This window comes from Chelonoidis abingdonii, chromosome 11 (assembly GCF_003597395.2).
Source record: "Chelonoidis abingdonii isolate Lonesome George chromosome 11, CheloAbing_2.0, whole genome shotgun sequence".
Taxonomy (NCBI): Eukaryota; Metazoa; Chordata; order Testudines; family Testudinidae; genus Chelonoidis; species Chelonoidis abingdonii.
In genome coordinates, this window is record NC_133779.1 from 51,644,884 (window position 1) to 51,670,329 (window position 25,446).

General features: G+C 45.1%; 1 protein-coding gene across 5 annotated transcripts in view; it reads right to left on the reverse strand.

Moving 5' to 3' along the window:
* Positions 1-21,031, reverse strand: part of TUFT1 (tuftelin 1) — a 32,289-nt gene extending 11,258 nt beyond the window's left edge. The window contains exons 1-7 of one of the 5 annotated variants that reach the window (XM_032767964.2): positions 20,289-21,031; positions 6,948-7,022; positions 6,374-6,478; positions 5,517-5,603; positions 2,596-2,685; positions 2,134-2,205; positions 1,215-1,328 (exon numbers count right to left, since the gene is read on the reverse strand). In XM_032767964.2, the coding sequence (XP_032623855.1) occupies positions 1,215-1,328; positions 2,134-2,205; positions 2,596-2,685; positions 5,517-5,603; positions 6,374-6,478; positions 6,948-7,022; positions 20,289-20,402 (657 nt within the window). In that variant the 5' untranslated portion in view covers positions 20,403-21,031. Of the gene's footprint in view, positions 1-1,214; positions 1,329-2,133; positions 2,206-2,595; positions 2,686-5,516; positions 5,604-6,373; positions 6,479-6,947; positions 7,023-12,497; positions 12,626-16,046; positions 16,134-20,288 lie in introns of those variants that run through there. The other 4 variants (XM_032767965.2, XM_032767967.2, XM_032767966.2 and 1 more) reach the window with 4 other exon arrangements.
* Between the last annotated feature and the right edge of the window lie 4,415 nt (positions 21,032-25,446).

Genomic DNA, 25,446 nt, shown 5'->3' on the forward strand with positions numbered 1-25,446 from the left:
AAGACATCTTGTGATCTTGATGTAACAAGCTAAAAATCTCTCTGTAAGAGGAAAGACTGTTGCGGAGAAGGCACTGGACAATTCAGCAGATCTGGCTGGGTTCAATGCTTGGCTCTGCTTCAGACTCCCTGTGTGACTCTGTTCAAGGCACTTCATCTCTGTACCTCACTTTCCCTATCTATAAAATGGAGATAATACTTCCCTCATTCAGTTTGTTCCAAGCCCAGAAGGGATTAGTGTGGTCATCCAGTCTGACCTCTTGCATAACAAGCATCCTACCACCTGAACAAGGACTTGAAACCTGGACCCTCACATTAAGAATCTGATACTTCACCACCTGAGCGATCCAGGTAATTCACTGCCGTATGCAAGATGCTCATATGCTTGTCATGAACATTAGGCTGTCCTGTACATAATTAACAGGATACACAAATTGGAGGAGACTAAGGAAAATGGCCAAAATGCCACTTGTCTTAGCAAGCACTTTGCCATCACCCACTAAAGTCATTATGATTTTACCTTTTGTTTAATTAACATTACCTGGAAACAGTCATTGTATAAATCAAGACCAGTTTGTGAAAATTTCAATGCAATGTGCTTATTTACAGTTTACAGATTGTACATATTTAGTTAAGACTTTAATGGCAACCCTGTGCTCAACTTGACCTTTCGACCTCGCGTGGGGAAGACGCTGGCTAGTGTGAACTAGCCAGAGTTTTGTTTTAATCAGTCATTAAAAGCCACTCAAGTCTATTTACTCTCTGGGTTTCAAAACAACCTGAACAGCAGCTCTTCAGAAGTGTGTCCCAACCACACAGGCCAGCACAACCCCAAACTGGTTTCAGCTATTATGTATTCTTTGTATTGTGCTTTCAGCCAGGAGCCCCAGTCATGGATCACGACCTCTTTGCCCTAGGTGCTGTACAAACCCCAAACAAGTTTGGATGTTGCTAACAGGAAAGGGGCAGTGTAGCTCAGATTGTCTAGGGGAAAAAATGGGAATTGACGGTTGAAGAACTCATGATTTATAACCTTTAATACATATCACACCCTCCCATCCTGCTTTCCAACACAGCTTGTATCAGCTCCAGAAGGAGGAGGCTGGTCAGTTTCAGAGAGCTTTGAAAGGTACTTAGTAGGATGCACTTGAAGCTAGCCCCTCATTCAGACAAACATCAAGCTCTTTCAACAGTTAAACATAGCTGTGTATTCACCTCAAAAGCTGTCTTGTCTGACTGATGCCGCTTCTCAGCCTCCTGCAGTTTCATGAACAATCTCTTTGCTGTCTCGCGAATTTTTTCTGTGTCTTCTCCTGAATAATCATCCTCCTGTAAATACAGCATAAAAGCTTTATTTGTCTCAAGTTGGACACTATCAGGAAACATTCTTTTTTTCTGAATGTGGAAGAGCCAATGCTTTTGACCAATAGGTTACAATATTCACTACAAAAAAAAAAAAAAAGGCTGCAGAAGCTGTGGCAAAGTTTGACTTAGGCAAGTAAGAGAACAAGTTCTCAAATTCCACACCGAGTCAGGTGTCTTAGGGCCCATAAAATAAAAAATTCATGTGACTTTCTTAAGTCTCCTTTCACCCCCTCCCATGGGTCTCCAGAATGCTGTCATGCGTCATCTTTAGGCCTCCGAAAACCATCAACTGAACCAAGTCATGACAACTTAAACACTGACTGATTACTGAATCATGCCCCCCTCAGTTATGGCTTTTAAACTATTGACAAAAAGGGCTGCAGCATTGTATTGTGCCACTCTGCAGTATGGAATGCCATTACTGTAGAGACAGGATGAGATAGCTGTAGATAGTGCAGTTTGCAGAAAAATTGAGCAAACTTCAGGTAAGATGGACTCCTTAATTATCCCCACATCCAAAAGGCTCCTGTGAAAAGGAGCCTTGTGCTTGCAGAGATATAAAAGGAGGTTAGCTGGTTTAAATGCATTTGAAAATCAGACCTGACTTCTAACCAAACCCAGATACAGCCAGAACAGTACCTGTGAGCTTTGGAATGCAAGGTAGATCTTAGAGCAGTTACAGGTTTGAAGTTACCCCTGAAGTGAAGATTTAAAAAGAAAAAACACACCTAACTGCTCAAAATATAGTTTCCCTTTTTTGGTTACATACCTGATCCTCCAAGGAGTTCCTATGGCAATACCCTGATGGTTTGCAGATTCCATTCTGTTTTTCGAACATGACCTATTTTAAAAAAAAACCATCAAGAACTGTGATCCTCCCTCATAAAACTAGGCTTAGATGTTACAGACAGAACACTTCCATCAGCTTTATATCTTTTAATTGCTCTAACAGCTTTAAAAAAAGGGGAGACGTATTTTTTGTAATAGGTTTACAAAGAAAGAAAGTGCACTAGTGCATTTGAACAGCCAATGCATTTAGCTTGCTGAATCTTTCTCGTTTGCTTCTGCACATTTCTCAGTTCTTCCTCCAAAGGTCTCCGAACAGGCTTTTAATCACCCAGGGGGATTTTATTTCTAGGCCACATTTTGCTGTTATTTTTATCCAAACATGGCATGTTTCCTCAGGAAAGGAAGTGCCACTGCGAGTTGACTGAAGAAATGTTCCTGTTACCTTTGCACATTGCAGATTAGTCTTAGCTCCTTGTCTGCTCTCAAGTTTACTACTTATATCTTCCCGCAGCTTCTTCAAAGAACTTCTAGCCTGGTAAATGCAAGTCAATTTAGCTTCGACTGTATGGACAACCGCGTCAATTATTCTTTTCAATATACATCAAATGCACATGTAGCAGGTCCCAAAAACAGGGGGTAAAGACATTACGTGATAGCGTTTGAGGCCAGACAAGCAAGCAGAAGTCTTTGTCTTGTGCTACAGAAGTCCCTGATTTTACTAGATATTCACCAGCAAGTAGCACTGACTGCAAGTGTCTTACTATCCTTGCTAAAGCATAAAGGACAGAATATGTCCCAATACATATGCTGATTTTTCATTATTGTTTAATTTTCTCTGCAAGAGTACATTAAAAACTACAACAAATACAAGTATCTAACAGATTCTTGTTATCCCACGCATCTGATCCCATATGGCTGAAGCCACATGGGAGTTTCCTGACAAGTACAGTCTTGACTTGCACCTGCGATACAGAATTAGTCACTAGAGAAAATGAATCCGGTAATTTTTACAAGGTCACTCCTCCAGCAATAGTGACACCAAGGCTGAAATGCTGATATTTCAGCATGTACTTGCTGCATCGATAAGCACCTTTCATACAAGGATCAGCAAGCACTTCTCTAGCTTTAAAGCTCTCAACCCCCTCTGAGGTAAGTATTGACTCACCTTAGAGGAGAAATCAGACACAGGAGAGCCAAGGTCATACAGCAGGTATGACTATGCTACGTGGCACGTTCTCTCTCAATGACACCAGTCACTGATCCAAGGTGCTTATAAAGCACAAAAGCTGCTTCAACTGTTTTGAGGTAATTCAGTAAGAGGTCTCTTCTACACAGTTTTTGTATGGGTACAATAATGATGTCTGTTAGGGGTGCATTTATTTATTGATATAGTTATATCAGTACAACTCCTAGTGCAAACACAGTTCTATGTTTATTTCTCCTATAGCAGTTTTCATCAGCAGATCTCAAAGCACTTCAGTCTTTTAATGTATTTATCTTCAATCCCCCTGTGAAGTAGGGCAGCATTATCAGCCCATTTAACAGATGGGAGAACTGAGGCACAGATTGGCAAAGTGACTTTAAGGTCACACAGGAAGTCTATGAAAGAGCAGGGAATTAAATGCAGGTGCTCTCACATCCTAGGCAAGTACCTTGACACCCTTCCTCATTCTACTGGTATAGCTTATTCCCTTTCCCATACAGATAAGAGTTAAAGCACTACAACAAGCGTGTTGAATAAGGCCAAAGTCACACCATGAACATGACTTACTTGAAATCTGTGACTTATACCAAGTATACATCCAACTGGAAGTGAGGGACACCCTGACCAATATACACCCAATGAGAACTCATTGTAATAAGTGAAGAGTGGTTAATAAAATTGTAATCATGTGCTAAGTCTCTGGGATTTCAAAGATTAAAAGCATCTTGGTGGCTTAGAGATAAATTTCAATGGCTCTAACAGTAATTACCTTACTAGCAAAGGAATGTGCCCACACACAAGCCAAGAGGGGAGCCATAGCTGATGGTGGGGGCATGGTCGTGTATGGAGCTGGGGAGGAGCCGAGCTAGGGGCAGCGCTTCCTCCCTGCACCTCCATGGGGGCTGGCCTAGGCTCTGCCATGCCTCATGGACATGCCTCCATTCCCTCCTAGAGTGGCGCACCCCACAGTTTGGGCCCACTGCTCTAACAGAGAGACGGCTAAAGCCTTTGCACTTTTCAATTAGTTTTCAAGCAGTCCGACCAGGTCTGTGGTGCAATTACCACAGTGAAGAGACAGAATGAACTACTGTTATTTTCTTTAGGGGAAATGCATTTTGTCTCAGAAGCTGGAGGCCAAGATTCAGAAGGCTAATACAGAATGGAGGCATAGGAACTGTCTTATTCACTCAGATGTTAGGCTATCTAACCCAGTATCCCATCTCCCACAGAGGAAGGTGCAAGAAGCCTCCACAATGGAGACATTTAAGTTTATTTAAAACCCAAGCCTGAGACAGACCAGCCTAGACCCCACTATTGCAAAATATGGAAATGGTTTAAATCGCAACCAGCTATCTCCCACCCCCAGCCCCACAAGGTCCAGTCCCATCACTGCTGCCAGCTGGACAGGGAAACGTTAACCCTTGAAGCGTCAGACATCAGATTTTCTTAGGTAGGTGGAGCCTTGCCTACAAAACTGCCTTCTAAGAGGCAGCTCTGGGTGCCATGCCCGGGTGTGGCTGGGGAGAGCCTGGCCAAAAGCCATGCAGTTCTCACACAGCTGACTTGCACTTTACCCAATGCAGCACTGCAAAATGCCTCTGCACTGTGGCAGTGTCAGGCCATGTCTAGACTTACAAAGTTACAGCGCACAGCTGTACTGATTCAGCTGTGCCGCTGTAAGAGCGCCTGTGTAGCCACGTTACGTTGACAGGAGAGAGCTCTCTCTGTCAACATAATAAAACCAGCTCAACGAGCCGTGGTAGCTATGTTGGCAGGAAAGCGTTTCCCACCAACAGAGCCCTGTGCACACAAGCTCTTATGCTGGCAAAACTCATGTCGCTCAGGAGTGTGTTTTTTTTTCACACTCCTGGGTGACAAAAGTTTTGCCAATGTAAGTGCTAGCGTAGACATGGCCTTAGTCTTAGGAAAAACAGCTACACAGGTTTCTACTCAGGCCTGGAGGGCGGGGGGTTATGGCCAGATTCATGGATGCGAAGAGAACACCTGTGCCATGACACAGATTTTTCAAACATTGCCACTAGAAGTTGAGGGCACCAAAGCTTTGAGATAAGCCTCCAATAGGAAGCTGTGAGCATTCAGACTTTGGTTGGGTTAAGTCAGTAACATATTGTACATTAATTCTGAAATCAAAAGGCTACCTCTTGAATGTAATGAACTTCGCTTTTCAGCTGACTGACATTCTGTTCATGCTTCACCTTGTCCTCAGCCCTTGCTTTTAAGTAAACCTGAGTCAGAAAGAAATACCCCAATGAAATAGCTGTTCAATTACGGAAGATACAAACGAGAATAGTTACACTCACAGAGTCACATACAATATGGAAAATGAACTTTCAAAACCCTCTAAGATCTTCCAGGCTCTTTTTCTACCTCTATTCCTTCCTTCATCAGGACATTGTAGCTGGGATTTGGACACCCAATTCTCATTAAATTTAACTGGCTTTGAAAACTTCAGCCTCTAGCATGATCTTTTCAGTAGAAGTAGTTAAGGATAACTACTGTCATCAGTTTTTCCTCCTCTTTTTAACTTTTATTCACTTCCCAGCTTTTACATTTGGATGATTTTAAAGCATTTGTTTATTTCTCTAAGCTCTCCCTCTCCCTTAGGATTCCCAGGGTGTGGAGACTAAACATTCCTTTTTGTTTTGAGTTTTAAGAGTTCCAGTTTAATCATGTTCACTCCATTAAGCCTGGGAAAGTTACTCAGCAACTCTGCTGAAGTTAATTTACTGAAACAATGCAAGGTTTCCACATTTCAAAATGGTTTCTCCAGAAAGAAATCCCAGTCTGCAAGTATTGCCACAGGCTCTCCTACCCAAGTAAGGATACCACGAACCATGCTTGCCGAGATTTCTTGTTTGCACAGCCAAAATCTAAACATTTAGTTTACATCTAAAATTAAACAAGATTAATTTAGCCTCAATGCATATTGGGTACCTCTAAATTAATTGGGCAAGTTAATTATTCAGATCAGCTGGGAACCATGGTTAACACTAACCTTGATGATCTCCTCGTGACCGTCACTGGATTTGATGCATTCTGAAGCCAGTGAATGGCCATTACTTGATCTGTTGGCCACCATAGCAAAGGCCCTTCCAACAGGCTGCAAGAGACAACGTAGTAAGACATTTAGACATTGAGATGATTTGTTTGCATAGCTTGTCTGGACCTAGCACGGCCAGCTTTCTAGTCGGATCAGCATCAATCACTTTATTAGAGGAATGCTGTGTAAAATGCAGTCTGGACCCTGTGGGACAGGCACTGTTTTTTTAGTCTTGGGTTTATACAGCCCCTGCACAATGGGACCCTTAGAAGCTACAGTAATTAAAGGATGCTCCTTTAAGAGATTTGCAATGAGCAAATGTTCATGCAGCTCAGGAAATAAAGTTCTCTCTAGCATATCAAGCATAGCATAGATTGACTATGATCCCTTACAAAGTTCTTTCCCTTGCAAAAAGTTATTGTGAACGATAGCTTTTACATACAAGCCAGCTGGTAAAATTCAAAACATGGCACACAAAAGTAGCAGTGATTCCTACATACAGCAGTATGATCATGCCTGGAACACACACCTTTTGTTTCACCTGATCACGTCGCTCGCCTGGAAAGTCATTCTGCAACGTCAGCCGTAGCACTTTCACACTGTCCTGTAAGAAAGATGCAAGATTTTAATTAAAAATGGTTGATGTTGCTCCATGGTTGGGTTTTAAAATGTTTTTTGTATCCACATCAAACATTTGACCCAGTTATTTACATTTTTTCCAAAAATCAAATGATTGTCTGCATAGACACAAGGGCAAGCCCTGTCTATTTAGCTTTCTGACTTTGACTACAGTTGAGGCAGTAGAATAGTTAGGATTAAAAAGGGGAAGACGAAGTGAAAAGAAGATTAGAAAGCACCTCATCCAAGCCCCCCAATAGACCTGAGGAAGCATTGGTGGGGTTAGAAAGCAGCCAGAGGACCTGGCAATGATTATATTAGCCCCCAGGCCGGAAAGACTGCCCCTGACCATATGTGATACTGGCTGATCATTTAGGGGTTGCCATAGTTCCAAGGCTGCTACTGAAAGTATGAAAGTAACTGCTCTGCATTAGAACCTTCCCTCCGACGGGACAGACAACAGTGGTGACACATTTATCCCTCTATTCTTTGAGGCTAGCTAACTTCACTGAACTCCGCATGGAAGTTGAGAACACACACAAACTGAAGATGGTGCAGAATGCATTGTCCACTGAAGCTATACTTCATTCCAACAGGGCTCCACGTGCTATTATTTTCAAGTGGTACATAAAGGAATTGGTTTTAATCTATGAAGCAGGTTTGGGACCTGGCCACCGGAGAGACCTCTCTGCTATCCCATAGCTGTGATCAGTATAGTCAGAGCACCCAGTTTAAAAAGCAACAGAGAGTCCTGTGGCATCTTTAAGACTAACAGATGTATTGGTGCATAAGCTTTCATGGGTGAATACCCGCTTCGTCAGACGCACGAAAGCTTATGCTCCAATATGTCTGTTAGTCTTAAAGGTACCACAGGACTCTGTTGCTTTTTACAGATCCAAACTAACACAGCTACCCCTCTGATACTCAGTTTAAAAAGGCGCTGGCTGCAGCTGAGGCACTCTCTGAAGGCCTCTGTGAAAGGCTGGGAGAATGTCTGTGCCAAACTGAGAACACCATCTTGCTTTGTCAGGATCCTCCAAACCCAGGAAAGGGGTGTAGACAGTGGTGAGCTGGAGCCGGTTCCCACAGGCTCCCAAGAACTGGTTGCTAAAATTAGACTTCCGTGGAGAACCGGTTGTTAAAGGGCCAGGGAGTGGGCAAAGAACTCCAGCCTGCGGGCTGGCCCATCCTGTTGCTCCCAGGATTCCCAGCTGGGGAGGCTGAGGCTCCCCCAGCCCTTCCCCTGCTTCCCCCCAGCTGCAGCAGGTCCAGCCGCCAGCACCAGCTGAGCAGCTCAGCTGAGCTCCTGAATCATCCTGCTGCTTTGAGCTGCCCGCAAGGTAAGAGGGGAGAGGGCTGCAAGCTCTAGGGTTGCCGGGAGGGGCAAGTGGGTCAATTTGCCCCAGGCCCTGCAGGGGCCCCCTACCCCACAGGTATGTCTCCTCCCCCCTTAAATCAGAACTTTTGATAGGGAACCGGTTGTTAAGATTTTGGCAGCTCATCACTAGCTGTAGATGCATGATTTGCTCATGGGAGTGCACCCAAGAGACCCAGACCTCAGAACAGTGACCAGATGACACTACCCAGACCCAGGGGGCTTAGAAGCATGTGAGATCCAGCAGCTGGGTCTACTCATAACAAACTGGGTATGCTGCAAAGCCTCTCTTTTCCCTGGAGTTTAGGGAGAGGTGGCTGGGAGATCACACAAACAGCCCCTTGTTGATGGCTGATGGGGAGTGGGTAGTTATCTATTAGATCTGACAACTGGGGCTAGACAGGGAGATCAATCCTTTCAAAAATCCAGAACAGATGGGCACTTAGATCAATTTGCACAGTTAAGGTTGCTCAGCTCTCCTTCAATATTTTCCTCATGCAATAGGAAAAACAAATAAAGTCAACAGCAACACTTCTGCTTCTCTGCCTATCCCAGTATAAAACTTAACTCTTACCACTTACTATTCTCCTTCCACAAAACACCCAAGCCTTCACAGGTTACCATGCAGCCTTAAAGACATACACACAAGGAAATAAGTTAAGAGTAGAATTCACTCTTAGGGTATGGTTTTCTTTTTCTTTTCTTAAAAATAGAACTTTTAACACGTCTCCTGAAAACACATGTCAGAGATGTCTTGGTATTCTTGGTCCTGCGCAGGGGACTGGACTAGATGATCTCTCGAGGTCCCTTCCAGCCTGCCATTTCTATAATTTTATGGCTCCAGCTCAGAAACCCAATACTGATGTGTGTAAATAGGGCTGTTGAAATTTGACAAACCCGCTGCCACGTAGACATGTAAGTTGTTGGATATCAAAAGCTATGATATGGTTAATGATATGCTCTCAGACTGGCACAGTGCAAGTCAGTTGTGAAATGAAATATTTACTCAAATTCCAAAACAGGAAGTTATACAAAGCTCTGTAACTACAGATATACTGCAGTTTACACCTAAGTACAACATAGAATTTCCATGTATATTCTTTACAAAGGGTTCTGAAATAAGCCATTCAATTTCAAAAGCCATCTCTATTTCCAAAGTATCTGAGTGTGTTCCTCACACAAATTTTAACTATGCTATTTTGTAAGTTTTGTTTTTTCCTGGCGTTAAATGTTTAACATATTTCCATTCTTTTCTCCTGTTAAACCCAATTCTCTGATACAACCTTAAGCTATGGTTTTCCTGCCGCTGCATCAAATATTTAATAATGTCAACACATGTATTTGTTTGGAATTTATACTCCAGCAGATGTTTACATAAACATGATTAAGTAATTATTTGAGAAGCCAATTATAAAACAAGACAAAAATGGTGGCAGTTAACTATAATACAGAGATGTGCTTTCAAAACAGTTCAAGTTTTAATATGATTTAAGGTCAATGGCCATCAGAGTTTTACAATGGTGAAAGCAATTTTACAGAAATATATCATCAGTTTTATGGAATATTTCTCCAGAAGCTTCCTCATGCATAATGTGTGTGTGAAGCAAATTAGGCAGTTGCATTGCAAAGCAATTTGACTAACAGCGATCCAGTCCAGGTCACAATAAGACAACCTCATCCGGAATCATTTTCTTATAAAGAGATATATATCAGAACACTGGACAATCTATAACCTTCACGCTGACAAATTTAATGATTTAGTAAATCACATCAACTAGCATTTGAATATACAATACTCGGCAATTAGCTACCTACAGAATAGGCAGGCTTCAAAAGGTGCATCTAAATTCACTTGCAATAAGACATATGCCTAAGTATTCAGGTGTTATGAATTTCATCGGGACTTGTGCTCCTCAATCTTCAGATGACTTTGAAAGTCTCCCCCTTAATACATCAACTTCTACTTATTACAGCTGATCTGTATTTTTAATTCATATGCAATCACTAGACATATCCGACAGAGGAAGGAGTTCTTTGATATAAAGTTTATAAACCATTACACTTATCAGTAAAAGTAGGTTCATCTTTAATTCATATGCAACAGTATGTGTCTCATGTAATAGGTTTATACCTTCAGCATCGCAGAAGCAGGTTACCCCATTCAGATCCTTGTAAGAAAGAAAAAAGTTTCTTGGAACAACATACTCATTTCTCAGTCTCATTTGAAGCCTTGTTTACAAGTGCAAGATTCTTGTCCATAGAAACAACAGAATGAGAGGCATCCAGATGGGTTTTAAGGTATCTCATAGTGTAAAACGTCATCTATCCTGCATGCTTAAAAGTTGGGATTCCTTAAACAATCTTTTAACAGCCTCTCTCTGCAGCAGGCAAATGTTTAAAAAAACAGACTTACTAATGATACAAACTATGCATGTGCTACAATGCACACCTGCTATTGTCTAAGCACCATAAAAACTGCTTCAATGCTATATAAATTTGCAGCAAAAAAGGAGCAAAGGAGTGACTATTCCTATGACTTGCAGCCCATGGGCTATTTGTCATCTACAGAGCTGCATTCACCAGTCTTAGTAATCATCATGGCTACCTGAAGCTCAGTCCAGAATTTTGGGTTTCCAGAAATTTTCTAATCAGCTAAACTCACAAGCACCTCACAGCACCCTATGCAACTGCTCCACATCTGCCTTTGTCAGCTACCCCTCACATAAATTCAACAGTGATTAAATTTGCAGATCAAAAAAAAAAAAAAAATCAGAGGGACTAGGACTAGAGATGGATTGAACCAAACTGCAGAGCAAACAGGTGCTACTAGAGCAACTGAGGCCATAAGCAACAAAGGGGACTGAGCCATGCTAATAAACATGACACTGAACATCCAAGAAATGAACAGCATGGATACAGAATGGGAGCGATCTAATCAACCAGACCCCACTCCTTGCACTGGAGCCTGGTTATTTCCATCATTCCTTTAATAACATCTTATTACTTTTTCCAGCATAAACAGGTGCCTCTAGTTTCCATAGGGAAGATACAAAATTAAAATGGAGATGCTTGGAGAGACTAAAAGAATTGTCACCTTAAGTAGCGAGACACAAGATGGAAGTTTGAGAGCCACTACCATAGACCAAAGATACCACAAACACACAAAAACTTGTATAATGCTTTTTGGGATGGCAAGGCTAAAGAAAATCCTGTAGACATAGGAAAAATAGACAAGAATTTGGTGAATCTTTCCCCACATCCTTCCCATGTACTGCTTGTATTTCTACAGCAACATTCTATTACAGCAAATAAGCATCTGCTCTGGAATAGCTGGTGGCAGAGCAAAGAAAAAAATTCTTTATGGAAAAAATGTTGCGACTGACCGCAAGCTATTATGTAACCACCAGGGAGAACAGGTACTGTCTCATAAATAACATTCCTGGAGTGGGGCTGGCACTTTAGTCAATCATCCCAACTATAAGATTCCATGCATTCTTTAAAATCTTGTCAAACTAATTCTTCCCAAGTCAATCGTTTGAAAAGTTTGGAGCAGACACATCACTGAAATTATGCAAGTTTAACAAAGAAGCTAGACAGACCAGTTCCAAGCATACCCAAACCTTGGGCAAGCATGGATCCTTGATAACTCTAAATAAAAGTGTGTCACATTTTTAAGAACTTCCTAAACATAATTCAAACAAATGTCTTGAAAACTTTTGAAATAGAGGTGTGATCAGGTCACTTATTCCTTCTCTGATCTTATAGAAAAGCAGAGACCTCTCCAAGTCCACACAGCACAATGTTTTAATTTTCATTGCTATTTATACTAAATGAAGATTAATCTACAAAACTGCACAAATTTACTCTTATCAGTAACAATCATTTTGCATTAAGCTTCTGGTAGATTTCCTTGTGCTTGAAATCAAGGTGCCATGAGCATAAAGAAACCCTACCTGATTAAGTTAATTTTCTGGGAGAATTAAATGAGCGAAAAAAAAGGAGTTGGAAGAGAATGCTAAAAATGAACTCTGGTAGCATGGCCAAACCTCGCTGTTGTAGTACATGTAAATTCAGGCACTCATTTACCTTGTAAGAATCCTAAGCGAAAAGGAGACCACCAGGCACAGAAGTCTGCACTAATCTCTCCCCCCTACAGTCAAATTCAGCTCCTCCAGAGATGCATTTGGCCCATTTAACTCCATTGACTGCAATCAAGTTAAAGCAAGGACGAATCCCACATGTCTACCTTCCAGCTACATTTAAAACCATGACTATGATGGTTCTCCCTCCTCCCCCTGCCCCGCTCTTTTAGGAAAAAACCACTAACAATTTAGAAACTAAGGAAATACATATTACTGCCCCCAGTTATTTTCTACAAGAGGCAGAAGGTGTTCTTTGTAGCATGACAGCTGTGTTTGTGAGTTAATGAGTAAGTGCTATGTATTACCTATTAAAAAACCCTCCTGTTTGGAACAAACCTCACATGGCAACACCTCAGTAAATATCATATTAACCTTCAGCTATTTGCTGCATAAAGATTATGCAACTTGCTCAATTTTCTTTGCTTCCAACACACCCTGAATTGCACATGTTTAAAGCATTTACTACAGGGGTCATGAATTAAGGAAGAGACAAAGGAAACTTGACAATTTTCGTATCATTTTCTACTTGTACTTCTGTAAAGTACAATCTACAGTTAGGGGAGATTTATGTGGGTTTTTTTTAAAATAAAAAATGGCTTCTCTGATGTCAAGAGTTTATTCTTAGCGGGCAGCAGTGATGGAGTGATATCTGATTTAACAGTGTGACATTCTCAGATTCTTCAATGCATAAGATTTAAAATAATCTAAATGTAGATACTTCCACCACAATATAAGGTAACTGATGTCAAAGTGGAAATGAAATAGCGTCAGTAGCTGAATTAGGATTCACATATTCTGAAAAGTCCAATTTTAGACCTCATTTGTGATCATGGCATATTCATTGCTGTGAAACCCACCAAGAACAAAAATAAGCAGGAACACAACAGATGTAGATTAGTTAAATCATTAAAGGAAGAGATACTGAGCATTGCTCATCAAAGTATGTTTCACCTATCTAGCCTCAAGAGCATCCAGAAGCAAGAAAATTAATCTAGGGAAAAGAGAAGGTTAGTGGAGTACTAAAGACCTTGATTAAAAACAGAAGATTATGTTGACCTAACTAAAGAAGTGAATGGAGAGCTACATAAGACGATTATCTTTTTTGAGACCAAGGAAGAATGCCCGAGACTGAAAGCCAGGAACCCGACACCAGCACTGAATCACTTGGTGACCTTTGACAAGACACTTCATCTGTGTCAGTTTGGCAAATGAACAGGACTGACCAGAACAGGATTATGAAGAGTAATTAGGTAATGTTTGCCAAGTGTTGAAGACACAAGGTGTGATAAGGTTGCTGCTTATACTACAGTACCACACAACATGTATGCAATACATGCGTAACACCACAACTGTTCCATATATGGTAGGGAAGGGCTGCAGGGAGTTAGGATTCTCTCATTAGAAGCCTCAAAGATGAGTCACCTTCAATAGGAACAAAGGCCCGGGGACTGATACTGGCAAGGATAATGAGAAACCAAGCATGAAACAATTAAAGTTCTGTTGAACAACTGCACAGGAGAAATCCAGTGTACATTTATGGGAGCCATGTTTTTCCAGGCTGGATTTCTCCCCAAGACATTAAGAATCTAGCTTCTTTTTCTTGTCTAATATTTATGTAGTAGAAAGAAAATTGGATCAATTGACTGACACATGACTGAATGCAGGATCCAGATGGACAATTTGGTGTGTCCTGAGCTGTGTCTAGAAAACATGGGTTCTGGAAAACCTAATTTATCAGATCCAGTACATTTCTGCTTCATCACTAACCCAAAGAACAAACATATTGTCAAGAACTAAGCCACACCCAAGATCTGGCATTCCTATCAATGAGATCTGCTGAAAGCAATTTAGAAGGACTTTGAACAAAACAAAAAACACACACACACACACCAAAGCATAATTGTAAAGTGACTAACAACTAAAACCAGTCCCTCTTCAGCTGTGTGCAACCTTGAAAGCATGTCTCTCTCACCAGCTGAAGCTGGTCCAATAAAAGATATTACCTCACTCACCTTGTCTTTCTAACAACCAAAACACATTTACTACCAGCAATGGCTGATGCCTAGATTACTCAAATCTTGTTATTAAAATCTCCAATGTAATTATCACCTTGACTACAGACACATAAAGCTTCACAAAATTCTATTAGCACAATCTGGATACAGTTATTTGACATCTGTATTATATCAAAACCATTTGCTGCCTGCATGACTTTTCCCACAAATGTAGTAAACATTACATGAGCCATATCTGTGTGCAGGACATCAAGCTGTGCTATATGAATTGTGTATTTATAACTATTTTAAACAGATAAGTAAAGATGTAGCAGGCAATGATGTGTGTGGTGTTAGTGTTTACATTTCTCTCTAGGTCCTTATCTGGCCCCATCATCATAGACAGAGTGCCTAAAATTTCTTCAGACAAAAAAATATAAAACAGAGTAAAACACTAGTGAGGATGGCTAAAGATGTCTGATTAGCCTGGAGAATATTCTGATCTACAAACACTGCTGACAGCATTTAACACTTGAAGCACACCCTTGTGCCACAGCGAAAAAAAGTGCTACTCTGAAAGAAAATAAGCCTAGAGTACATTAATACAAGGTTATAGGACATGAACACTTTAAGGATAACATTTTGATAATCATTCAACAAGGCTTCTAATATTTTTAGAAGCCAAAACAAATTAGTAGAAGGGGAAAAAACCTTATCACTGAACTGCATTTGTAAGAGGCTGAAACAAAGCCTCGTCTGTTGTGCCTTATGGTCTGACAACCTGCCCTGGTTTCAAGCAGGCCAAGAGCCACCTGCTGTCTATGGCAGCTCTCAACAACCAAGGAAAGTTACAAAAAGGTTTTCTGGTTACTGGAGTCTCCATAACCTCATGTCAGAGCCTTCCTGCTTCTTCCCTGCAAAGGGCACGACAGGTGTCTTCCTCCAGAGCTGGAACCAGGTGCGCCACAGATCCCTCACCCCCTGCCTGCCAGCAGCCACAAACCCTACACCCAAGCCCAAAGCCACTTCCATCGCGAGGAGGAGGAGGAGGAGAACCCTGGGGACACAGGGGAACCCGCAGCCAAGTCAGGAATCAAGGGGCAACCACCTCGAGCCGCAAGGAGCTCGACCCAGCTTTGAGCCCCACCCCACTGACACGCACAGGAGAGAGGGTGCCTCCCACGAGGGGTACAGACCAGCCCTGAACCAGGGAGCCGAGGGGTCCCCCCTGGAGCTCAGGGAGCCCCCAGGGGTTATGGGGTCCCCCCTGGACCAATGAGGAGGTGGAACCAGGTGGAGGAGCCCCCAGGGACTGAGTGGGGGCCCCACAAGGAGCAGGAAGTGAGGGGGTCCTGCCGCACCGCAGGGACCCAGCCCCGCACCCTCAGCGTGGGGGGAGCCCGGGGCCAGCCGTGGTCACCGCCACACGGGGGGGGTCTGGCCCGTTGGGGGATCCCCGCCCCCCAAGGGGCTCCAGGCCCGGGGGGGGAGGGGCTCACCGGATTGTCGCCGTCCGGCCGCACCTCCGCCAACGTGCACACGCTCCGCACCGCGCTCATCGCCCCGGCCCGGCGCCGAACAGACTGAGCGGCGGGCGGGCCCGCCCGCGCCAGATATACAGGCCACGCCCCTCGGCGCCTGCAGGCCGCGCCCCCTGTGCCGGGCGCTGGCTCGCGCTCCCCGCCTCGCCTAGCCTCGTCACGCGCCGCCCCCGCTGAAGCCGCGGCTCGCGCAGCTACCGCCGCGCGCGGCGCCCCGGGGAGCAGGGCGGATGGAAGCAGGCAGGGAGGGGTCTTGCATGTAAATTAGTGCGCCGCGACCGGGGCTCTTGCATGAAAATTAATGCAAAGTAGGGCGGGGCCGTGGATGTTAATAGTAGTAGGGTGGGGTATTGCATGTGAATTAATACAAAGCAAGATAGGATCCTGCATGTAAATAGATTCATAGCGGGTCTGGGGGCTCGCATATAAATGAATATACGGGCGGGCGGAGTAGTGCGTGTTAAGACAAAGCAATGCGGAGTCTTGCATGTATATTAATGCAAAGCAAGGTGGGGTCTTGCATGTAAATAAACGCACTGCGGGTCAGGGTCTTCCTGATTAACGTACAGCGAGGTGGGAATCTTGCACATGCAAAGAACCGCACCGTGGGACGGGATCTTGCGTATAAATTAATGCACCGAGGATCGGGTCTGTAAATTACTGTGGAGCTGGAGCGGGCTCCTTTGTTCAAATCACGTACTATGGAGCCACGGACATTAAGTACCTTGTAGCCACCTTAAGGCATGGGGGGGGGGGGGCCGGATTATGTTTGCACGGCAATGTATGGTTCTGGTTATCAATTGTTTGCTCTCGTCTATTTGCATCGGCAAATTAAAGTATGGGCTTTTAATTATTAATTAAATGTATAATTACTGAACTCTTCTAAATTCTTATGTAATTATTTGCATTGGAGGATATTACGTGGAAAAATGCATATTATTTATGTTTTCTAAGATATTTATCCTATGGAGAAGTAATTCACATGTACACACAACATGGTTTTTAATATTTACATTACAGTTATTTGATACAAGGGGGATGCTGCATTTATAGTTTACAATTGCTTTCCACTGACTTTAATTGGAATGCAAAAAAAAAAAATGCAAAATTTCAGATATTTTCAATTTGTGTTAAGAAATTACATGAAAATCAATGCAGGATTTTTAATTGTAGTTTCCAGCCATTTGTACTGGAAGGTATATTACATGCAAATTAATTCACAGATTTTTATTATTTTTTAATTAAATATATGGACTTACATGCAATGCATAACTATTATTTGCATAATCGAGGCTGCATCTATTGTTTATAAATTAATTCTGTAGTCATTTGTATCCAGAACCTTACATGTATGTGGTCCATGAACTTGAAGAATCTTGCATTGTTTGCATGGGGCAAAACATACATAATGTTACTGAATTGTTTTCTAGTCATTTGCTTTGGAGGGATATTTAAGTAACTTTAGCTGCTGCAGCCCAGAACAAGAAGGAAGGGGGTGAAGATTGTGTCCTGCAGAAGTAGTATGTCAAAGAGAAGTTTAATGGCACAGCTGGTTAAAGAAGACATAGAAGTCAGCTATATTTACTTCTGGGTGGTACATTCCATTGGAGCTGCTGCCTAATTGGCCTATCCACAGAGATTATTCTGAAGTTTTGCTTAAGTATTTTCAGAGAAGGCTAATTGTCATTTTTGATCTCCTGCCATGTATTAACATCATACTTCTCTAGCACCTTTTAAACCAAGCATATTGGTTAATTAAGCCTCACAGCACTCCCTTGAAGTGGTGTTATAGCCATTTTACAGAAGGGAAACAGAGGCATGCAGGTCATGACTGATTAAATACCCCATGTCACCCAGCAAGGTTATGGCAGAGTCAAGAACAGAACCGATAACACCTCTGTTTTAATTTTTAGGGTCATGTTTCCCATCCAGCATCAGCAAAATAACCTAAGTGTCCAGCCTTCTAAGCGCCTGCTCTCACACCCAGGCCATGCTCCCACCCAAAACCAAGAGTAGTAGAACCCAGGAGTCTTGAGACCCACCCACTCTTGTGTTCTAGCCACTAGGCCAGACTTACACAAAGGTGCAGTAAGGGTATGGCTACACTTGAAATTTCAAAGCACTGCGGCGGCAGCGCTTTGAAGTGTGAGTGTGGTCAGAGCGCCAGTGCTAGGAGAGAGCTCTCCCAGCGCTGCATGTAAACCACATCCTCTACGGGTGTAGCGTGCAGCGCTGGGGGGCACGCTCCCAGCGCTGCCACACTGATTACACTGAGGCTTTACAGCGCTGTATCTTGCAGCGCTCGGGGGTGTTTTTTCACACCCCTGAGCGCGAAAGTTGCAGCGCTGTGAAGTGCCAGTGTAGCCATACACTAACAGTAACAGAACCCAGGAGTGCTGACACATACACTATTGCTCTAACCATTCAACCACATTCCATCTCCTGATTTCTCCATAGTTGCTCCCGAGGGCCTGGAGTTCTCCCTAAAGCCAGATTTGCTGCAAAGAAGAATGGGTTAATTGTTGCACTGAATCTGTCCCATTCACCTTGGTTTGTTGTGGAGCTTTTCTTTGCAGGTGCTGGGTGAGTAACCAGCCAACTCTCTCTCCTCTGTTTGTGCTTCAGCAGGCAAAGACTTGGAAAGAGCTGAGCGATTGTTTGGGGCGCGGCAAGGAAGTTTCCAGGAGCCGCTGTGAGAAGCAGACTGTCTCTTTCTCAGAGTTAAGCAGAAGAAAGAAGCTGATTGGGGTTTTATGTTTGTGCCAGCTCACTGCTGCGTGTGAGAACAGAACCTGGGAAGAGAGGGCCACAGATTGTCCACGTGAGAGAGCCTCACGAAGCAACGTGAGGAGCGGGGTGAATGCTCCACAGCACTGTTTGCTTTTTGATAACAAAGCCTGTGGCCCTGACATGCAGTGGGCAGAGACGCTAGCCCCTCCATGCTGCATCTTTCTGAGCATGGGCAGGTAAATTCTTCCGTCCGCCTAGATAGCTGGCCTCTGTTACCCTCATACCCAAGCAGGTCAAAGTCTTCTATGATCCTCACAAATCTCTTGTGGGCAGGGCCATGCTGTTGTCCTCCTTGTACGGATGGAGATCTGAGGCCACAGAAAGACTTCAGGAGACGTTATTGTGACCTCCGAAGTGCCTTAAAGTCCATCTAAGCTGCAACACCCACCCACCCCCCATGGCAGCGAGTCTCAGAGCCAGGGTCAGCTGACACAGGCTTGCAAGGCTAAAAACAGCAGCATAGATGTATGGACTCATGTTAGAGCCTCCTCCCTTGCCAGGTTTCGGAGTCCAGCCTCCAGCGTGAGTGGGAACATCTCCATTGCTCTTTAGTCCCGTAGCACAAGCCCTGGGCTCTGAGACTCTGCTACAGGTTTTGGGGTTTTTTCTGCAGTGCAGCCGTCCCCTTAGAAGCATTAAAAGTCCCCTTTACAAAAGGCACGTAGGCACTGTGGGGCAGATTTTGAAAGGTGCGTAGGTGCTCAGTGCAGTTTACAAAAGCGACGTGCCTTTGGGACTCCCACTAGGCACCTAGCTGCATCTTAGTCATCTTTCAAAATCTGGCTCTTGGTGACTTGTCCACAGCCCCATAAGGGACCTATAGCACAGCAGGGACTTGAACATAGGTCTCCCCCATCTCTGGCAAGCACCGTAACCACTGCACCATCCATCCTCTTAGCCTGCTGCTCCCTTCACTGTAAGAGCCTTGTGGTGGTGTTGGCCTCCCAGCCCCAGAGACTGGTACCCTCCATCTCCACAGAGGGACTAGCCTGGGCAAGTCAAGCTTTCCCATTGCTGTCGTGCCAATGGAGCTTAGCGCTGACCCCTGGCAGGGCCCTTCTCTGGGGGCATCCATTGCCTAAGGCCTCTCTGCTGAACCTGGCTATTGAGCTGTGGGATCTGGAGCGAGACCCAGTGACCAAACCCAGTTCACACCAGCCTCCCGATGGGGATCAGAGGAGAAGGATTCCCAGCCACCCATCCAGAGGCTGACTCCCAGTCCTCTGAGCCAGCCAGCTACCCACAAAACCAAGCAATGGGTCCCTCACCATCTCTTCCTGCCAGGAACCATCAACCCTTAGGCCTCAACATGAGCTCGGTGCCCCTCTCCACGCAGCCTGTGGGTGGGAGACGTTTAATACTATTCCCTCCCTCCCCCACTTAGAGACACCATCACAGGATAGAGCCTACCTGGCAAAAAATCCCCTCTTCCTCTTCACTCCCGGCGTCCGGGCAGGGTGCTTCTTGGCCCCCCTTAGCTTCAGGGGTCAGTGCCAGCTGGGTCTGCAGCCTCCAGAAGGCCATTTCTTCCCTTCTACAAGAAGCATCTGCAGCAGAGCCACCTCCTCACTCGCAGGGAGCCAGTCCATCCTCCTCCTCTGCCAAAAGGGCGTGCCGTTTCTCTTTCTTTTCCCCCTCCTCCGCTGCGCTGCACTGATTGCTGCATTCCAGGAGGATGAGCTCAGGGGGACCTGATCTTGCAGCTGGGTGAAGAGAGGCGCTGAAACGGAGCACATTTCTGTCTTGCCCTCTGTTCACACCAAGCAAGTTGCCCCTTAGAGGGGGTTAGACCCGAGAGGGGAGCCTTGCTCGAACCATGGAGGCAGCAAACCTGAGACAGATCTCTCACGTGGCTGTGGAATGAACTTCTTCAGAAACTCAGGCCCATCCCAAATCTCCCCACCTTCCACTCCAAGGCCAAGGAGCGCTTCTTTGATCTGTCTTCTCTAACATAAATACAGAGCAACGTGTGTGTCTTAAAACAACCCCCCTACAAACCTACCCAAACAAGACGGGCCACTGTCCACGCATCCCCCCTTGGGGAGAGGATGAGAGACCAAACGACATGTAAACCGATGTGGCATCACGGACAGTTGTGGTGGAAATTGGGTTCGATGCCTTTGAGAATCTGGGCCTCGCGTACTCCGGTGATAAACGCAGTGTAAGAACCCCTATAGAATAGATAGAAGAACTGACCCGATTCTTCATCCTCCCCTCACCCCCCACCAGTTTGCACTGACTCCACAAAAACATGGGACTCCTTATTTCTCATTAACAAATTTATTTGTGCATAAGCTTTCGTGGGCTACAGCCCACTTCATCAGATGCATGTAGTGGAAAATACAGTAGGAAGATAAATATATATAGATACACATACAGAGAACATGAAACAATGGGTGTTACCATACACACTATAAGGAAAGTGATCAGTTAAGGTGAGCTATTAGCAGCAGGAGAGAAAAAGAATTCTTTGTAGTGGTAATGAAAATGGCCCATTTCCAGCAATTGACAAGAGATGTGAGGAACTGTAGGGGGTGGGGAAATAAGCATGGAGAAATAGTTTTACTTTGTGTAATGACCCATCCACTTCCAGTCTTTATTCAAGCCTAATTTGATGGTGTCCAATTTGCAAATTAATTCCAGTTCAGCAGTGTCTCCTTGGAGTCTGTTTTTGCAGTTTTTTTGTTGTAATATTGAGGATTTTAGGTCTGTAATCAAGTCGCCAGGGAGATTGAAGTGTTCTCCAACTGGTTTTTGAATGTTATAATTCTTGTGTTAGTCTCTAAGGTGCCACAAGTACTCCTGTTCTTTTTGCAGATACAGACTAACACGGCTGTTACTCTGAAACTTATTTCTCATGTTCATTTGGTATCTGCTGCATCCAGGCAGAGCCACCTGCCCCCCACCCCGCCCCCAAGAGAGACCTGGTTCTCAGAAGGTGTCTAGCCTAGCTGGACAGACCCAAGATGCTCCAACTGGCAGCTACACATTTCAGTGTGTCTGTGTTTGGGGGGAACTGTCCATTAGGAGCTGCAGCTGAGGAATTCTGACTAACAAGCCAGAAGGGGTTTGCAAAAACCAGCTGAGAATTCTCCTGTCATGTTTGCAGAAAGAACCACTGGGGACAAAACTGTGGGCAGGGCATTTGCTAAAACAGAGGTTGTGAGGCATATTGATTAGAGCAAAAGGACTGAGAATCAGGGCTCCTGGGCCCTATCCCCAGAAGTGGGGTGGGGTGTAGGGGTTACAGCAGGAGAGTGGGAATCAGGACTCACAGGGTTCTACTCCCAGGCCTTCCATTTCCTCATTAAGGGCCTGTTTTTCAAAGGCTCAGCACCCATCATTGGAGCTGGATTTTCAAAAGAGCTGGGTGCTGCTCTCTTTGCAGCACCCAAGGTGCAGTGATCTTTTGAAACTCCAGCTCCCGGTGTGGCAGCTGACATCTCTGGGAAAAACAGCTCTACGTGAACAGGAGTAAATCCCTCCCCCATGTCTCAGTTTCCCCATCCGTAAAATGGGGATAATAATTCACAGGTGGGAGCCCAGCATGTTTGAGACTTCCCCCCCAACTGCATGAGGTCACACAGAAGCGAACTCACCTTTTCCAACAGAAGTTCAGGGCTGGCTCTACAGGGTGCTGGCTCGGTGCTCCTCTGTTGGCATGCACCACTCAGGGTATCCATAGCTCCCTGTGAACACAAGCATTGCTAGGGAGCGAGGTGGAGACGTTCTGCAGGGACCGAGCAGGGTAGGGGCGTGAGAGCGGAGAGCTGGGCCAGGCTGTAAAACGTGAACTTTGCCCCGCATTAGCTGGGTAAACAGTGTGGCCACAGAGGCCCAGCGCACCACGTCCATCCTGCCCTATGTCACAGGCCCACGATAGCATCCGGGGAGCCACCCACCCATCCTGGTGCAACTGCCGGTCGATGTTCCAAGCCAGTGTAAATTCGTACAGCTCCTGGCACAGCCTCTGGGACAAAGGATCTGATTGGTAGAGCAGTGTCACATGCACCCACTGGGTGGTAGGTGAGTATGCCAGACAGGTCATTTACCTGCCAGAGGGGGGCTGTGGCAGGAAAAGCAACCACTGGGGGAGGTAGGCCATAAACTAAGGCACAGCTCCCCTGCTCCTGCTGGCACCCCTCATTAAACGCCTTTCCTACTTGCCAGTGCCTCCTGTCAGGGTCCCAGGGCCAGATTCTGATCTCAGCTGCATTGGCAAAAAGCCAGAGGAATTTCCACTGATGCAATGTCTCTGGGGGCCCCGTTACCAGAGCCCCTCGAAAACCTTCAACACCTGAGACGGGCATGTCACACCCATTGAGGAACTGAGGTCCACAGTGATTAAGTGAGTTGCCCAAAGTCCAGGGGCTGCAGAGCATGATTTAAAGTGGTGGGGGAGGGGAAATATTTCCCTCCCTTTCCCCTCTTAGCACCCACACCACCAGCAGCCTGACCCTCCCCCTGGTCCAGGAGCCCCCTGCTCCCACCACCTCCTAATTTGAGTGAATGGTGCTGTGACCTAGCACACGGGATCACAGCGCCATTCAGGTTTGGCCCAGCCAAGGAGATGCCAGGCCATGGCTCGGGTGACTCCCCCCTCCCCTCCTCCACCCTGTCTCCGTGTCCTGTGCTGAGGTCACCCAAGGAGTCTGTGGCAGAAGAGGGCACCCCCATGTTACAAGTCAGTGCCCTAACCACTTTTTCCTTCTTTCCGCCTCTGGATTGAGACCAGTACAAATGCCAAGCCAGTGCAAACAACTCCTGACCTTAAAAGGGTACGAGGCCTGGGCTACTCATTCAGCTGCAGCTGTGATCCCCTCTGCTGCCCATTTTGCTAGCAACTGGTCTGTTCCAGGCTCACATCTGTGGTCTCTCTTTTTTTGGTATTGTTCTTGGGTCTTCAGCCCAGCCCCCACATTAAGCTTTGATCCGTCCCTTGCCCCAAGGACACAGACTTTGCTAACACAGACAAGGTCCAACCAGCAACTCTGAAAGGGAATCCCCAGCTCACAGGCATCTTTCCAAGTTCCTCTGATTTCATATTAACACAAAACAAAGATATCTACAGTCGTAAATGTCAGGGCCTCTTCAGGTGGGTGTGTCCCAGAGACTAGCCAAACTCCACCTCCCCCTGCAAAAATAATAATCTCGGCCCCACTTCTTTCTCAGTCCACCTCCCACTCCGTGGTTAAAACCAGGCTCACCGATCCCCTTCCTGCTCTGCAGCGAATCAGGCCCTGATGACGGGTTTGCATCACGCAGGATCTGCCCCATTAAAGTAATTGCTACATCTATTGCACTCTGGCTTAGCTGATTCAGCCCTGATGTTCATGACCCAGCCATAGACAGCTCAGTTAGGGTGACCAGATGTCCCAATTTTATAGGGACAGTCCTGATTTTTTGATCTTTTTCTTATATAGGCTCCTATTAACCCCCACCTCCATCCTGATTTTTCACGTTTGCTGTCTGGTCACCCTAGTCCACAGCACTTGTTAGCCAATAAACACCTATGTTGTATAAAGATGGATGAATCTTTCAAAAGTCCTAGAGAACCAATCTGAAATCTCCATGGTGATAGTTAAGGCCTGCTGGTCAGAACAGGGGCTGGGAGCCATAACTCCCAGCTTAGGGGCAGGTGAACACAGTATATCTATCTTGGTACTTATATGGTCACCATAGTACCTGAAAGCCTCATAATCATTATGGCATTTTGTCCTCACAACCCCCCTGTGTGTAAACGCAGGGATATTAGATGCATTATACAGCAGGGATCTGAGGCACAGACATGTTAAGTGACTGGCCCAAGGTCACAGAGGCAAGCTGTGGCAGAGCAGGCCTTGAGGCCAGGTCTCCTGAAGCTAGCTAATGGTTCAGGAAGCTTGGGTTCTACTCCCAGTGCTGCAACAGACTTACTCTCTGAACTTGGGCAAGTCACTTCCCCCAGCTCTGTGCTTCCATTTGTAAAGTGGGGATTAGGTGGATTGGTTTGAAGAATGATCGTAAAGTGCGTTGAGATCCTTTGATGACAGGAACAAGCAATGAACTAACACTGTCAGAGTGGCTGGAAGCCCGGAGTTTGCAAGGTCACTTTTAAATCCTTTGGCTTCCATCATCAGGAGTTGCTTAGTGCTAGAAAGTGGCAGCTGTTTGCAGAAGCAGTATTATCATCAGAGAAGGAGCCTCATGCGATGACGTGACCTTGGGACTGCCTGCCCAGCATTTGAGGGTTCAGAATGAGTGTGTTTCTGAGACACTCTGGGATCCCTGTAGCACTCGAATGGAACAGCCTTATCCAAAGAATCCTTTATTTATAACTTTATAGAGGTCTACAAAATCATGAGTGATGTGGAGAAAGTGAACAGGGAAGTGTTATTAACCCCTTCACATAACACACGAACCAGGGGTCACCTGATGACATTAATAGGCACCAGGTTTAAAACAAACCTAAGGAAGTACTTGACACAACGCACAGCCCATGGCACTCACTGGGCATCAGAGGGTTAGGGACACACATAGCGTGGGGGAGAATCCCTGACCACCTTGGCTAATCTAATAGCCACTGATG